This window comes from Oncorhynchus gorbuscha, linkage group LG02 (assembly GCF_021184085.1).
Source record: "Oncorhynchus gorbuscha isolate QuinsamMale2020 ecotype Even-year linkage group LG02, OgorEven_v1.0, whole genome shotgun sequence".
Classification (NCBI taxonomy): domain Eukaryota; kingdom Metazoa; phylum Chordata; class Actinopteri; order Salmoniformes; family Salmonidae; genus Oncorhynchus; species Oncorhynchus gorbuscha.
The window spans coordinates 30,806,436-30,821,686 of record NC_060174.1 but is presented as its reverse complement, the minus strand read 5'-3'; the positions used below and the strand labels follow the sequence as shown (position 1 = coordinate 30,821,686).

At 41.4% G+C, this 15,251-nt stretch overlaps 1 protein-coding gene across 9 annotated transcripts in view; it reads right to left on the bottom strand.

The window, feature by feature from the left end:
• Positions 1-15,251, bottom strand: part of LOC124000809 (myocyte-specific enhancer factor 2A-like) — a 120,325-nt gene that overhangs the window by 48,097 nt on the left and 56,977 nt on the right. For all 9 annotated transcript variants that reach the window (XM_046307443.1, XM_046307502.1, XM_046307436.1 and 6 more), the window contains one exon: positions 14,536-14,739. In XM_046307443.1, the coding sequence (XP_046163399.1) occupies positions 14,536-14,739 (204 nt within the window). The remainder of the gene's footprint in view (positions 1-14,535; positions 14,740-15,251) is intronic.

Genomic DNA, 15,251 nt, shown 5'->3' with positions numbered 1-15,251 from the left:
GACTGCACCAGATTTGCCAGTTCTTGCTGTGAGATGTTACCCCACTCTTCCACCGAAGCACCTGTAAGTTACCGGACATTTCTGGGGGAATGGCCCTAGCCCTCACCCTCCGATCCAACAGGTCCCAGACGTGCTCAATGGGCTTGAGATCCGGGCTTTTCGCTGGCCATGGCATAACACTGACATTCCTGTCTTGCAGGAAGAAACACACAGAACAAGCAGTATGGCTGGGGGCATTGTCATGCTGGAGGGTCATGTCAGGATGAACCTGCAGGAAGGGTACCACATGAGGGAGGAGGATCTTCCCTGTAGCGCACAGCATTGAGATTGCCTGCAATGACAACAAGCTCAGTCCGATGATGCTGTGACACACTGCCCCAGACCATGATGGACCCTCCACCTTCAAATCGATCCCACTCCAGAGTACAGGCTTCGGTGTAAGGCTCATTCCTTTGACGATAAACACGAATCCAACCATCACCCCTGGTGAAACAAAACCGCGACTCGTCAGTGAAGAGCACTTTTTGCCAGTTCTGTCTGGTCCAGCGACGGTGGATTTGTGCCCATAGGCGGCGTTGTTGACGGTGATGTCTGGTGAGGACCTGCCTTTACAACAGGCCTTCAAGCCCTCAGTCCCGCCTATTGCGGACAGTCTGAGTACTGATGGAGGGATTGTGCATTCCTGGTGTAACTTTGGGAGCTGTTGTTTCATCCTGCACCTGTCCCGCAGGTGTGATGATCGGATGCACCGATCCTGTGCAAGTGTTGTTACACGTGGTCTGCCACTGCGAGGGCTATCAGCTGTCTGTCCTGTCTCCCTGTAGCACTGTCTTAGGTGTCTCACAGTACGGACATTGTATTTTATTGCCCTGGCCACATCTGCAGTCCTCATGCCTTTTTGCAGCATATCTAAGGCACATTCACTCAGATGAGCAGGGATCCTGGGCATCTTTCTTTTGGTGTTCTTCAGAGTCAGTAGAAAGACCTCTAAGTTTTCATAACTGTGACCTTAATTGCCTGCCGTCTGTTAGTGTCTTAACGACCGTTCCACAAGTGTATGTTCATTAATTGTTTATGGTTCAATGAACAAACATGGGACACAGTGTATAAACCCTTTACATTTAAGATCTCTGAAGTTATTTGGATTTTTTATGAATTATCTTTGAAAGACAGGGTCCTGATAAATGGATGTTTCTTTTTTTTGCTGTTTGCGGCCTCTGGAAGCATCATAAGCAGAATAATTGTTCATTGGGAGCTTCATGAAATGGGTTTCCATGGCTGAGCAGCCGCACACAAGCCTGAGATCACCGGGTGCAATGCCAAGCATCGGTTGGAGTGGTGTAAAGTTTGCCGCCATTGGACTCTGGAGCATTGGAAACGCGTTCTCTTGAGTGATGAATCACGTTTCACCATCTGGCAGTCTGACGCACAAATCTGGGTTTGGCGGATGCCAGGAGAACACTACCTGCCCAAATGCATTGTGCCAACTGTAAAGTTTGTTGGATGAGGAATAATGGTCTGGGGCTGTTTTTATGGTTTGGGCTAGGCCCCTTAGTTCCAGTGAAGGGAAATCTTAACACTACAGCATACAATGACATTCTAGACAATTCTGTGCTTCCAAGTTTTTGGCAACAGTTTGGGGAAGGCCTTTTCCTGTTTCCACACCTGTTTCCACAAAGCAAGGTGCATATAGAAATGGTTTGTCGAGATCGGTGTGGAAGAACTTGACTGACCTGCAGAGCCCTGACCTCAACCCCATCGAACAACTTTGGGATGAATTGGAATGCCGAATGCGAGCCAGGCCTACTCGCCCAACATCAGTGCCCGACCTCAATAATGCTCTTGTGGCTGAATGAAAGCAAGTCCCCGCAGCAACGTTCCAACATCTAGTGGAAAGCCTTCCCAGAATAGTGTAGGCTGTTATAGCAGCAAAGTGGGGAACAACTCCATATTAATGCCCATGATTTTAGAATGAGATGTTTGATGAGCAGGTGTCCACATACTTTTGGTAATGTGTGTAGTTCAAACCAAATTAGGGCTGACCTACTTGATGTATTCCGATGTATTCTGACTGACATGTGTAGCTCTTCCTACATGAACAAAAACGCAAAATAAAGTGGCTATGAAATGAACATGGTGTTGCATGTTGCTGCTGAGCGACATGTATTGCATTACACGTTAGGCCTTCTTTTACAAAGAGGTTTACCATAAGCCATGGTAGGCCTGTGCCAGTTAATCAGTGGCATGCCTCTAGAAACTAAATAATACATCACTTAAGACATTTGAATCAAGTAAAACAGCGAGGAATCATATATCATGGCAATGTTGAAATCATTCAAGTGTTTATGAGATGATGTCAGCAACATGTAATTCATAGTTGAAATATGAAAACATTTGCCAGAACAATGAGATGCTGTAGAAAGCAAAGAAATCTATTACTGTAAAGGTCTTCATTCCTGGCATTATTGAATTGCATTAAACCATGTATTTGAGTGTTGGAGATGTTCCATTATCTCATAGAATACTTGAAGTTTGCAGGCCTTCCATTTACGTTAAGGCTTTCTAAATTCACTTTTTAAGGCAGGAGTGTGTTAACCAAGGTGAGACTGGAAAACAGTTTATTCTTGGTTTTAACTGGCGCCACTGAGTCTAAAGCAGCCTGACACATGTCATTGAAAATGTTCAGCAAATCATGAGTGTGATGACAAAGAACATGATCAGTAGTAGAGCATTTAATAGCATCTGTAAATTTACTAGCAGTTGTGGAGTTAATGATGCCAGAGAGTGGGGACAGACATTTTTAAGAGGAGGAGAAAGCATTTTTAAAACAATACTGACATGGTCATGGAAACTATTGATGTGTCTGTCTAAGTTATCAAAATATTCAAGTCATATAGTGTTGGTTGTGTGGGATGCTGCTACTCGTGCTGCTTCTCAGACTCCAGCCCAGTAGGGTCTGTCCCCCTGCCAGGAGACAGGTAACCTAGGGACAGGTTAGGATCTGTCTCATCTCAAGACCAGGTTCAGCAAGAAACCAGAAGAGAACTACACCGACACCAACCAGTTCTAATCTAACACAAGAGTGTTTGTGTTAACTAACAGCAAAAACCATCAGTGGGAATATCCCACATCTGTACACACCTAAGAACATAAACCACTGAAACACTAGTAATACATTTCATTCATATGGAGTCTTCTAACACAAGCACATGAGAAATAACCAACATAATACAAATTCTACTCAGATGAACAGCAGAGGGAAATGTTTATTTCACAAAAAAAAAGAGCCCGAATGTAATTTGTCATTCAGTTTAAAAAACATGTACTCGTGTCATCTCTCTTGTTTCCTTTCTGAATGAGTGCTAGTGTTTTTTTGTACAAAGCCGCCAGTGCAGTGCTCCAGCACTAGAGATTAGAGCATGGCTCATTAGTGTCATTGGAGAGTAATGTTTACAGGGACTGCAATGGCTGGGGGTCTTTTGTTGTTCTCTCTCCTTTTATTGTCACCCTCTCCAAGAAGACCTAGTTTTGAAATGAAAAATACATATCACACTTGAGAGTGAAGGATGAAAAGAAGCTCTGACGTCAATGAAGCATGAAAACAAAAAACTCTTGACTGTAACCTGGTAACAAACATCGCAGTGAAGAGTGCAGGGGCTTTGTTGAAGAACAGGGGCAAAGGGCTAACACACATGCACACATTTTAATGGGACTCTTCTGGTTGTGATAAACTGAGGAAGATTTATTTGTTCACTGTCCATGTCCTGTTTTTCTGAAACATGAACATGAGTTTCCACAGCAACCAAGCCATAGTGAACATGAGGAAAAAGAGACAATTATAGTCCATTCATGGCTTGTTTCATAAATGTGGTGTGAAATAGGATGTTCTATAAAAGACTTGGATAAAAATGATCACAAGTGTTGCTTTCATAGAATGCAAAAAAACTCCAAAGAGAGTGGTGACCCTTTTTCTAGCGAAAGGCCAGAGTCCTTGTCCTATAAACTTTGAAACCCAGCAGGAGACTGGCTACAACCCCATTAGTACTCCTACACTCAGCATGGCAAATTATGGCTTTTCAACCAGAATGCGTACTGCACCTCAGGGAAAAAGGTATGTTCTGTCATCTAGAACTACAAAGACAATTCTGAAAAGTGTATCCAGCAATATCAAAACATATGAAACGTGGATTTTAGCTTCTCTTCAGAAAATGACGGAAACATTTGTTCAACAACGCCTGACTGACAACTTGACTTGTTTATATGTGTGTATGACATTTTTTCATCATGTAGTAATAAAGTACAGTGTGTGTTACTAGAAATCAGACTCAACATATCAGTATTCCTCCATATTCACATGTGGAAGCAGATGAAATGCCTTGGGTAGAAGAGAATTGCAGTGCCAAGCAGATTTCCTAAAAACACAATCAACAAAAGTAGATCAGTGTTTTATCTTGTCTTTTATACACTTGACAGAATGTACAGACATATGCCACTAGTAACACTCACAACATAATCCTCAGCTATGAGGTTAGTGCTATTATTGCTAGGCCAGTGTTGAAGTCTAATGTTGAATTTGTTAAATGAGAATTGCATTTGTTTTGATTAAATGTAAACATTTATTATGGTGTTGTCACGTTCTGACCATTGTTCATGTGTGTTTTCCTTGTTTTAGTGTTGGTCAGGGCGTGAGCTGGGTGGACATTCTATGTTGTGTGTCTGGTTTGTCTATTTCTATGTTTTGCCTGATATGGTTCTCAATCAGAGGCAGGTGTTAGTCATTGTCTCTGATTGGGAACCATATTTAGGTAGCCTGTTTTTGTGTGGGTGATTGTTCCTGTCTTTGTGGCACCAGATAGGACTGTTTTGTTTTTTTTCACGGTTCTTGTTTTGTAGATTGTTGTACTTTCATCTTTATTAAAGATGCACAAAACTAACCACGCTGCATTTTGGTCCGCCTCTCTTTCCCCAGAAGAAAACCATTACAGGTGTTGAAATGGTAGTTTTTAAAAATTGTAACCTGTAGGTCACCATAGAAAATGAGACCCTGCTCTCAATGGGCTTCCCTGATTAAATAAAAACACGTGTTTTTTTGCTTTCAATATATACATTAGTGATTCCTTGATTATTTTTAGGTGGCTCATCATTATACTTTCCTGCAGATATATCCATGGCCTCATTGGCCTGCTCAGAATAATGTGTTTGTTTTGACAGTGCAGACTGACAGTACAGGTTAATTTAACTGACCTTTCCTGGAATCCACAGCAAAACCTACACTGAACTGGATACACACAGCACAGTGATAGGAAACTAGCCATTTGCTTTGTTTTTCAAAACAAATCCATTACTTTAATATGAGCATTAGAACAAAATCAAATGGTTTTTTTTCTGCATTACATGATTACAGATAATCCCAAGCAAACAGGTTCAGGACCGACCCTTGCACTCAGTGCAGTTCCATTTCCAGGGACAAATGCAGAGAATAATCCCAGACACTGACAGCCTCAGTTTATAGTATGAATGCATGGATAAACGCACACTGCTATTCATATCCTACTCATTACAGACCAATTCCATAGAGAATCCAGTTGCAACAAATATATCAATACAGAGACGGCTTCAAAGATAATGAGCAAATACACCTTATCAGATCTTCAGCTGAGCATTAGTTGCAATACACCATCTCACCATGAATAGTACTCCACTAAACCAAACCCCCTCTATTGGAATAAACATACAAACCGGGCATAGGTAGAAACTATTTGATGTATCATAGGTTATGAAAAAGAAGGGAAAAGCAAATGAATGTCATTTTAATAAAGCTTGAGAGACCAAAAAGGTACACATTTGGTTTGCTGCTGGAATATTAACATTGGGATCAGCAGTTCATAAATCATAAATGCCCTAAATCTACTTTAATTCAATAGTTATATGTCAATAGAACTTACATTAGTCTTAGCTTAAGATCTATTTCTAATATTGTGGGGTGCTCAGAGAGAGCTATAGCGACATAGCAGTAAGAATGAGAAGGTACTGCTGAAGAAAACAGATACCAAGTGGTGCCAATGATCAGTGAAATGAAATGAGACCATGATGCAAACTAATCCCGACACAATTTATGGGTAAATATACAATTAAATCATGGCTCTATAAAGATAGAAAGGCTGCGGAGACTGTCTAAATGACTTTGTTAGATAGATGTTTAGACTGTGGAAGAGGGTATTGCCCAATGGGTTTTGAAATGCCCAATGGATTTTGAAATCTTGCCAGATTATATCACTTTGCAGGCAGTGGTATGTAACCCTGATGTATAGTGTGGACATTGTATGGCTACTCTGTTAAAGTAAGAGTTTCTTTTAGTGGTATAAGAATAAGTATAGTAAAAACATGCTTTAATCAGGGGAAGTGGGCTTTTAGATTCTCCCTCAGAGCGACCTTACGCAGGAGAGCCAGTGCAGCTAACCATGTGTACCCTTCAGCCATCTCAAATGTCAAACAAGGCTTTAGTGGATCAGAGGGATTCTGGCTTCTGGCCAACCCAAAGTCAAGTCGCTAAGTTAAGCACTTGCCAATTAAAATGTAATACTTTTCATTTGTGTTGTCATCTGTGCATATCAAACATAAATTAGGCCCCTGACCGCTTTTAGATTAATCTTTCAAACTTGGTTAATCATCCAGGATTGGGAGAGTCAGTAACATCACTGGAGCGTGAGGTAAGTGCAATAATCCATGTGTGATGCCAGTAACTATAAGGCAGAAGAAACTCCTCAGCACACGGCAGCTCCATGTTCTCCTACGACGCAACACTTTGTCACATGATCATACAGTATAGTGATTGCTGACTGTTCACGACTCACACAAAATGTCTTTGAAATTTAAACTAAGTATTCAATTTGAGACTGAAGCTTGTAATTTTATCACAGTTTTCTTGTTTTACTGAGACAAATACTGTAAAGGTGCATGCTTACAGCAGACTTCATAGTATGCACTACATTCTATCTGTTCCAGAGAGCCAGCCCCTCTAGAGGAGTGGTATGTTTGAGAGGATTCAGTGGTGAAAGCTTCTCTCTGTGCCAGCCAGAGCCTCATGTGACTGTCCCCATTATCTTGGAATGTCACAATTAGAGATACACAGCACTCAGGCCTGAATCTGTGTCTGATACTCCACAGAGGGAACCTTCACCACTGGGCTATGATGTTCATTAAATCTGCTTACTCACTAAGCCAACGTGGCTATGTTCATAATATTCCAGGAAGATAACACACTAGAAGGCAAATCATTTCGATGATTACTTCCTATACTTGAGGAACAGTTGTTTATACGAGTATGAACTAGTGGGAAGCCTTGGTGGGGTCACTTCAAACTGGAGTAAGACACTAAAATTAAAGGACAATGGTTTCCATCATATAATTACAGCATTATGTGGGCCACTGAAGTGCAGTTGTGTTGTGCATAAATACAAAGCAGGTCACGTTGTTGCAAGAGACCTGGTGTCCACTGCCTGAGAAACATGATTCATTGGTCCAAATGAAAGGAATTCATCAGGGAAAGTGCCAAGACTCAGATTAAGCAACTTATATATGACAAAAAATATCCTCCTGCTGTTCCTCAAGCAATTGAGAATTGGAGAAAACACCAGCAATAAACATGTAAATGAGATTGCTAATTGTTTTGTCGCACGGTGTCAACCTGACCTGAAATTTGACTCATTACTCACTTAAGTAATTACACATCATGACCCCTTCATCTTGATTGAAAGTGACATCCATTAACCTATCAAGTCCACTTATGTGTAATATAATGCATCTATTACATGGTGATAACCGTCCTCTGATCTCTGGTCCGCCTCTTACAAGTGGCAAAGTGCTCAAGACAGAAGTCTTTTGATTCTTCTTCTTTTTTAGATCTAATATCATTACACAGAAATGTACTCAGAACATTTCCATCATTTTCAATTCCACAATTCAATGTCTATTTGAGGACTACATCATTAAATTGAATGCTCCACTATAATAAAATGAAAGAAATTCCATCATCATTTTTGCCTAATCAAATAAAGCATCCGTATTTTGATCGGTAGAGTGAAGGGTTTCGAACAGAGGGCTTCCTTTCCCTCTCCTCCTGTCGATCTTTCTGTGCTGACAATTTTCTTCCCTGTCACGTCCTCCGCAGAAGCACCGGGAGGAAGATAATTGATCAATCAGGCTAATTGAACAGTCTGGACAGTTAGCCCACCATAGCAGATGTGCCAATTTGCATTCATTAAGACAGAGATGAGTCTTAATCACTGTACTGGCTTTGATTGACAACATAAACACCTCCTGTCTCAAACCCTGGATACACTCACTCTTTTATTTAAAAAAAGAAAATACAGTCGTTTCTATATGTCAGAGGCCTTTATTTCATGATCCACTGCCAATGCGGTTACTATAAGCAGGCTTTGTGGTGAAAGAGTGGAATGATTCAAATGGAAAGTAGTGGAGTAAAGAGAGAAAAGCAGACCCAATAGACCTGACATTATGAAATGGTCAGGATTTACATACCTTATTGGATTATTATTCTGAATAGTGAGTGCCATTCATAATAATAGCTGATCATTGAAAGTAACAATACTGATAAATCTATGGAGATGATGCAAGTAATATTTACGCTAATTTTCTTTCACTGAATGAGCTCTCTATCTATAGAACACTCAACAATGAGGAACATTGTTCTACTTCCAAAGCCACATTTAACAAATACGGCCCCTCTAATGTCGGAGATAAAGGTGAATTTGCGTATGACTGCTCTAGCTTTGTTTACTCCAGAAGATGAGCATGGGAAAAGACAAAAAAACAAGAAGCAAAATGTCAACGTTTTATATCCATTGTAGTCCAGCTCTATACATGCCCAGGCATGGTATTTGAGTAAAACTGCAGCTCCAAATTTGATTAAAGCCATTATTCCCATCATGGTCTAATGGGGATCCTAATAAATACCAATGGACTAAAGTGTAGTCTACCACTCATGTTTAAACTATTACAGCTGTATAATCCCATTCAATTATATCCACATCCCCTATTTTATGACATTACTTTAAATGTGTTTAGTCCATGTCAATTTCATTTAAATGAAAACTTGATTAATCCAAGCATAGCTGCAAACAGTAATTGTGTTGAAATGTTTTAAAGAAAAGCACAGATGGACGCCAAATCGTTCCTGTGAAGTTGATATCTGATTTTAAGGATTCTCAGCTAGACAGTGAGCTGTCTGTACTCAGAATAACGGTAGGTTATAAAACAGCTCAAGGAAGATTTCATTATCTCCCGTTGGGAAGGAAGAGGAGAAGGGATGATTTGATTATTTTAATTACCTACAGCAGCATTTTCATTTATGGTACAATTGAAATTCAATAAGAGAAGCAACAACAGCTACTATACTGTAGGACTTTTGCCACAGCACCCAACACGAACAGCAATGGTCTAATTATACAGGGTAGTCTGACATACAGTATGCAAGCTGGAGTCGATCTGTTTCTTTATCGCAGTGATCTTGCTCAAGTTGACCTGCATTTACATTTACATTTACATTTAAGTCATTTAGCAGACGCTCTTATCCAGAGCGACTTACAAATTGGTGCATTCACCTTATGACATCCAGTGGAACAGTCACTTTACAATAGTGCATCTAAATCTTAAAGGGGGGGGTGAGGGGGATTACTTATCCTATCCTAGGTATTCCTTAAAGAGGTGGGGTTTCAGGTGTCTCCGGAAGGTGGTTTGATGTATCCTCTGTATATCAGTCAGATAAAAGGTTTGATGTATCCTCTGAACATCAGTCAGATAAAAGGTTTGATGTATCCTCTGTACATCAGTCAGATAAAAGGTTTGATGTATCCTCTGTACATCAGTCAGATAAAAGGTTTGATGTATCCTCTGAACATCAGTCAGATAAAAGGTTTGATGTATCCTCTGTACATCAGTCAGATAAAAGGTTTGATGTATCCTCTGTACATCAGTCAGATAAAAGGTTTGATGTATCCTCTGAACATCAGTCAGATAAAAGGTTTGATGTATCCTCTGAACATCAGTCAGATAAAAGGTTTGATGTATCCTCTGTACATCAGTCAGATAAAAGGTTTGATGTATCCTCTGAACATCAGTCAGATAAAAGGTTTGATGTATCCTCTGTACATCAGTCAGATAAAAGGTTTGATGTATCCTCTGTACATCAGTCAGATAAAAGGTTTGATGTATCCTCTGAACATCAGTCAGATAAAAGGTTCACAGGTTGCCCACTGCAAATTGTTTGTAAAGAAAATAAAATGAGCTAAATTGTATTCTCAGCACAGCACAGCACAAATGTTCACTCAGCACAGGAAAACGACAATGCAACAAATAAAGTTTGCTCTGGCAAGATATTTGTTATAAAGCCCTTACAGACCCAGACAAGCTTGACCTAACCTCTGAGGAAAGGAACCGGTGAATCAATCTATCCAGCATAGCTACTCAGTCAATAAAAGTCTGCTCTGTAAGCCGGGTCTTTAAAGGCGAGACGCAGGTGGGATCAGATTGAAGCGGGGACACTTCTAATCAAACAGAGAAGTGGACGTGATCCACAAAGGGAGATTTCATGCAATAGTTCAGTTGTCGCCCGGAGTGTTGCTGGAGTTCAGACCACCACACACACACCCACACATACATATTAAGATGGCGCCGAAGAGGATGGCAGACGTTTTACACGCCCATAACCAATTGTGCTATTTTGTTCGTTTTTTTTAGTTGTTTGTAAGTTATTTTTTAAACTTATTTTGTACATAATGTTGCTGCTACCGTCTCTTATGACCAAAAATAACTTCTGGACATCAGAACTGGGATTACTCACCACGAACTGGAAGAAGGTTTTTCCTTTAACGAGTCTGACGAGAAAGATATACTGCTCTCCCGGGAACAGGCCCAGATCCCCATCATTTGCGAGAAGAAAAGACAGAGGAAAAGATGACGCTGTATTTTGGGAATCCGCGAGTAAACTCCCATTGTCATCTATTCTACTTGCTAACATGCAAATCATTGGAAAATTTAAATGTATGACCTACGATTACGATTATCCTACCAACAGGACATTAAGAACTGAAATATGTTTCACCGAGTCGTGGCAGAACGACGACACGGATAATATAGAGCTGGAGGGATTTTCATTGGTTGCCATGAAGTGCTTTGAAAGGTTGGCTCACATGGCTCACATCAACAGCATCCTCCCAGATACCCTAGACCCATTTCAATTTACATACTGCAACAACAGATCCACAGTTGACGCAATCTCATTCGCACTCCACACTGCCCTTTCCCACCTGGACAAAAATAACACCTATGTGAGAATGCTGCTCATTGACTACAGCTCAGCATTCAACACCATAGTGCCCAGGAAGCTCATCACTAAGCTAAGGACCCTGGGACTAAACACCTCCCTCTGCCACTGGATCCTGGAACTCCTGACGGGCCGCCCACAGGTGGTAAGTGTAGGCAACAACACATCCGCCACGCTGATCCTCAACACTGGGGCCCCTCAGCGGTGTGTGCTTAGTCCCCTCCTGTTCTCCTTGTTAAGACTGCTGAACAATTAATCAAATCGCCACCAGACTATCACATTGACCCCTCCCTCCATTTGTTTTGTACACTGCTGCTTCTTGCTGTTTATTATCTATGCATAGTCACTTCACCCCTACCTACATGTAAACATTATCTCTAACCTGCACCCCCGCACACTGGCTCAGTACCGGTACCCCCTGTATATAGCCTCGGTATTGTGTTACTTTTTATTATTTTTTATTTTTTACTTTAGTTTATTTGGTAAATATTTTCTTAACTCTACTTGAACTGCACTGTTGGTTAAGGGCATGCAAGTAACATTTCACGGTAAGGTCTACACTTGTATTCGGCTCATGTGACAAATCAATTTTGATTTGATTGACGCACGCATACACGCATGCACAGACACACATTCATGCTCAAGCACAGCTCTCTGAGCCTGCTGTTCTGGTATCTACAGCAGAGCCAAGTTTAAGACAAAGTCCATAGCTCTCCACTGGGCTATCAAACTGTGCCCCAGGCATACATCCATCTGTGAGAAACATGGCAAATACACTCCCACACTGCAAGGCCCACCCTTTATCTATAGATGGTACTACTGAGCAGGAATGTGACCTTTGATTTGGCTTCGCACATGGAATTGGACCGTATGCTGCCCAATGAAAACTCAGAAAGGATTCGCTTGGTCTCTCAAGCGAGGCAGATGAGCAAATAACTGTTTGTTTGGCAATTATCCTTTTAATGCAATTTATACATTTAGATAAGTGTCAGGGTAAGTGTCTCCATGTGAAACACATCAACACAGAGAGAGAGAGGGAGAGAGAGAGATGGCTCATTAGGAGTGCAGTCATCCCAATGACACTGACTACACCAATAGGAAAGCAGCAGCCAGCCAACCAGGTAGACATTCATATCATGCCTTTTCAAAAGAGTAGTCCGTGTTCTAATGATAAAGATCATGCTTAAAAGTGCAGACATCTATCGGCAATCTTTGTGCTCTGCGAGAATAAAAGGACATCCTTTGTCTTTTATTGAAGAGGCCGTCTGGCTTTCTCTATAAGAACACTCCACAACAAGATGCAGCCAACAGCCTGGGCTATATCAGATAAGCCCACAGCAGACACTGAGCTCAGTGAATGACACACGGCTCTGACGTTTGCTCTTGTGCCGCAGCACTTTTTGGACCAGTGAATGGTGGCTTGTGTGGAAATGTTCAAAAGTGGAGCCTGGACAGGCCTGGTTACTTCTGCTCTGCTTCTTCACTTCTGAACCTTGGCCACATAGCCAGCAGGGCTAGAGGGATTTGCACATATCTGCACAGATGCTGGCCGAGTGAGCAGGGACAACACTGCATTGTTCTCGTCTTTCGTTCGTGCAGCAAGAGCAGGGCAGTATCCTTGCAGATGGCTAGAGGGGCTACGTGGGAAATGGACAGATCCCCACCAGCATGTACTACACTTGAGTTAGTGATGGACCATTGGCAGTGCTCCCTAGAGATGACACTGTGTGCCAAACTGAGTACAGTACATGCCAATTACAAGATACAGCTGACACGTACATCAACAATATACAATACTGTAGCAATAGACACATACACTACCATACTGTACAATCTCTATGGGTATCTCTACAAAAAGGAAACATGGAACAAATAGCAAACAATGAATCCTCTTCCATCTACGAGAATCAGTTGTTGTACTTGATAAGTACAAGGACTCAAGTCACAACAGAAAACAAGCATGGTATCACTGTTACATAAGGGTGGAGTGTGTCCATTTATTTGAATGCAGGTGAGACCCATCTCAGCTCAGAGAGAGAGAGCATAGGACCCCTGATAGAGGGCTGAGACTGCTGGATGCCAGACCACTGTTTTGCAGCTCTGCCAAGCAGGTAATTCAATAGCAGCAGTAACATGAACAAAATATACCTGGCACAGCTGACTCCTTTTATGCAATTTTACAAATTTCTTTAAGTGAAATTTCTTTAAAAAATACGTGGGATTCTTGGAATTGGTGTATTCATCATGCTCTTTCAACTCATGAAGTCTCTCTGTTGGACAGATTAATAATAAGGTATGTTTGAGTGAAGTCTGCCAGTGAAAACACAAGTGTATTACGATGCCGCAAGCAGTGCAGAAACCAGAGAAATGTCTGTCCTGTTTAATGAAAACACCTCAGTCAAAACTTGAAACACAAGACCTAGTCTGTGTCTACTTTAAATATTGGCTTGCAAAACAAATAAAGCACTTTTATTGTTATTATCATGAATTTTAAACTGGGCCTGAATGTGTTTGTTTTTCATTTAGTCAAAAGTGAAGACACTAGCTTCAGAAAACAGATTCTGAATAGGTTGAAAAACAAAGTGCGTCAGTGGGAGGGATTTGGATCCCGATGGATCCACAATCTCCCCCCATTTTCTTTGCAGTGATACTCTTGGCCGACAAATTTGATAGGCTGGCATAACAAGCGGCTTCTTCTTCTTCTTCTGTGAATGTTTGGGCATGTAGAGGGACACTAGCTGCCAGGGAGACCAAGTGCTGCTGGAATTCTCTCCAACACTCTCAGAGCCAATAGGAATCTCGAAAGTATGTTCATTACATAATGCTATGTAATTAAACCTAACATCTGAGTAAAGTATAGGCTTTTTGTCTTAAACAGTGGTATAATGATTATGGAATTCATCCATGCAGGTATAGACAGTATAGTATCTGGGGGAAACAGAGTTTCCATGCTGTTTGGACAGCTACTGAGTGCAGGCCTGTGCAGCGGTAGATTTGTCTTGTCGGTTGCTGGACTGAACTGAAGCTCAACTTATCATAGGCTGCAGATGTCCCCTGCCCTATCTGACTGGTAGCTAGAGGAAACTGTTACAAGCCCTTCAGTCTTCAAAGCCCAAACATTGTATTTTTTTCTGCATAAGCATATGCATGGTTTCCTGCCCTGATACAGTGAAAATGTAAAAGCAACTTACCTCGACAATGTCGGAGTTGGTTCTGCTCTCGTGGGGCTCGTTGTACTCAGTGTATTTGAGCAGGACCTTGTCCATATCTGTGCTCGCATACTGAAAGAGTTTGTTTGAGCTGTTGAATATGATCAGGGCTATCTCACAGTCACATAGAACGCTGAGCTCATAGGCCTTCTTCATTAGCCCAAACTTCCTCTTCGTGAAGGTAACCTGAGGAGACAGTGACCATCATCATCAGTTACACACAGAACAAAATCAGATTACAAAAAATACTATTCAAATTCAGAAATGATGCATAGATACATCTACACATATTTAGTATGCATGTATAAAAGAGGGTGATAAAACAGAATTGGAAATGATGTTGAGCAGCAGCCTGGGGGTGTTCTTACTGGTTGGATAGGGGTCAGGCTGCAGCAGCACAGTTTCAGAACTAATAATAAGACACTTTCCTATCTCCATCTCTCATAATACAGAAGTCATAAGTGTATCCCTTTAGGACAACTACAGTGAGGATATAAGGCTGGTGTGACTGGTTAGCAGGCCAGAGGTCAGGCAGTGTAAAGTCATGTAGCGGTTAGGTAAGCTGAATCAGGGCGTTGGGAGCAGGGATCCATACATTACATTAGCTCCTGACTCCATGTACAGTACGGACAGCGGTCCCTCCCTGCCCCTGCATCACTCTGCCTGTAACACGAGCCCACAGACGGGACTGTAGGTCA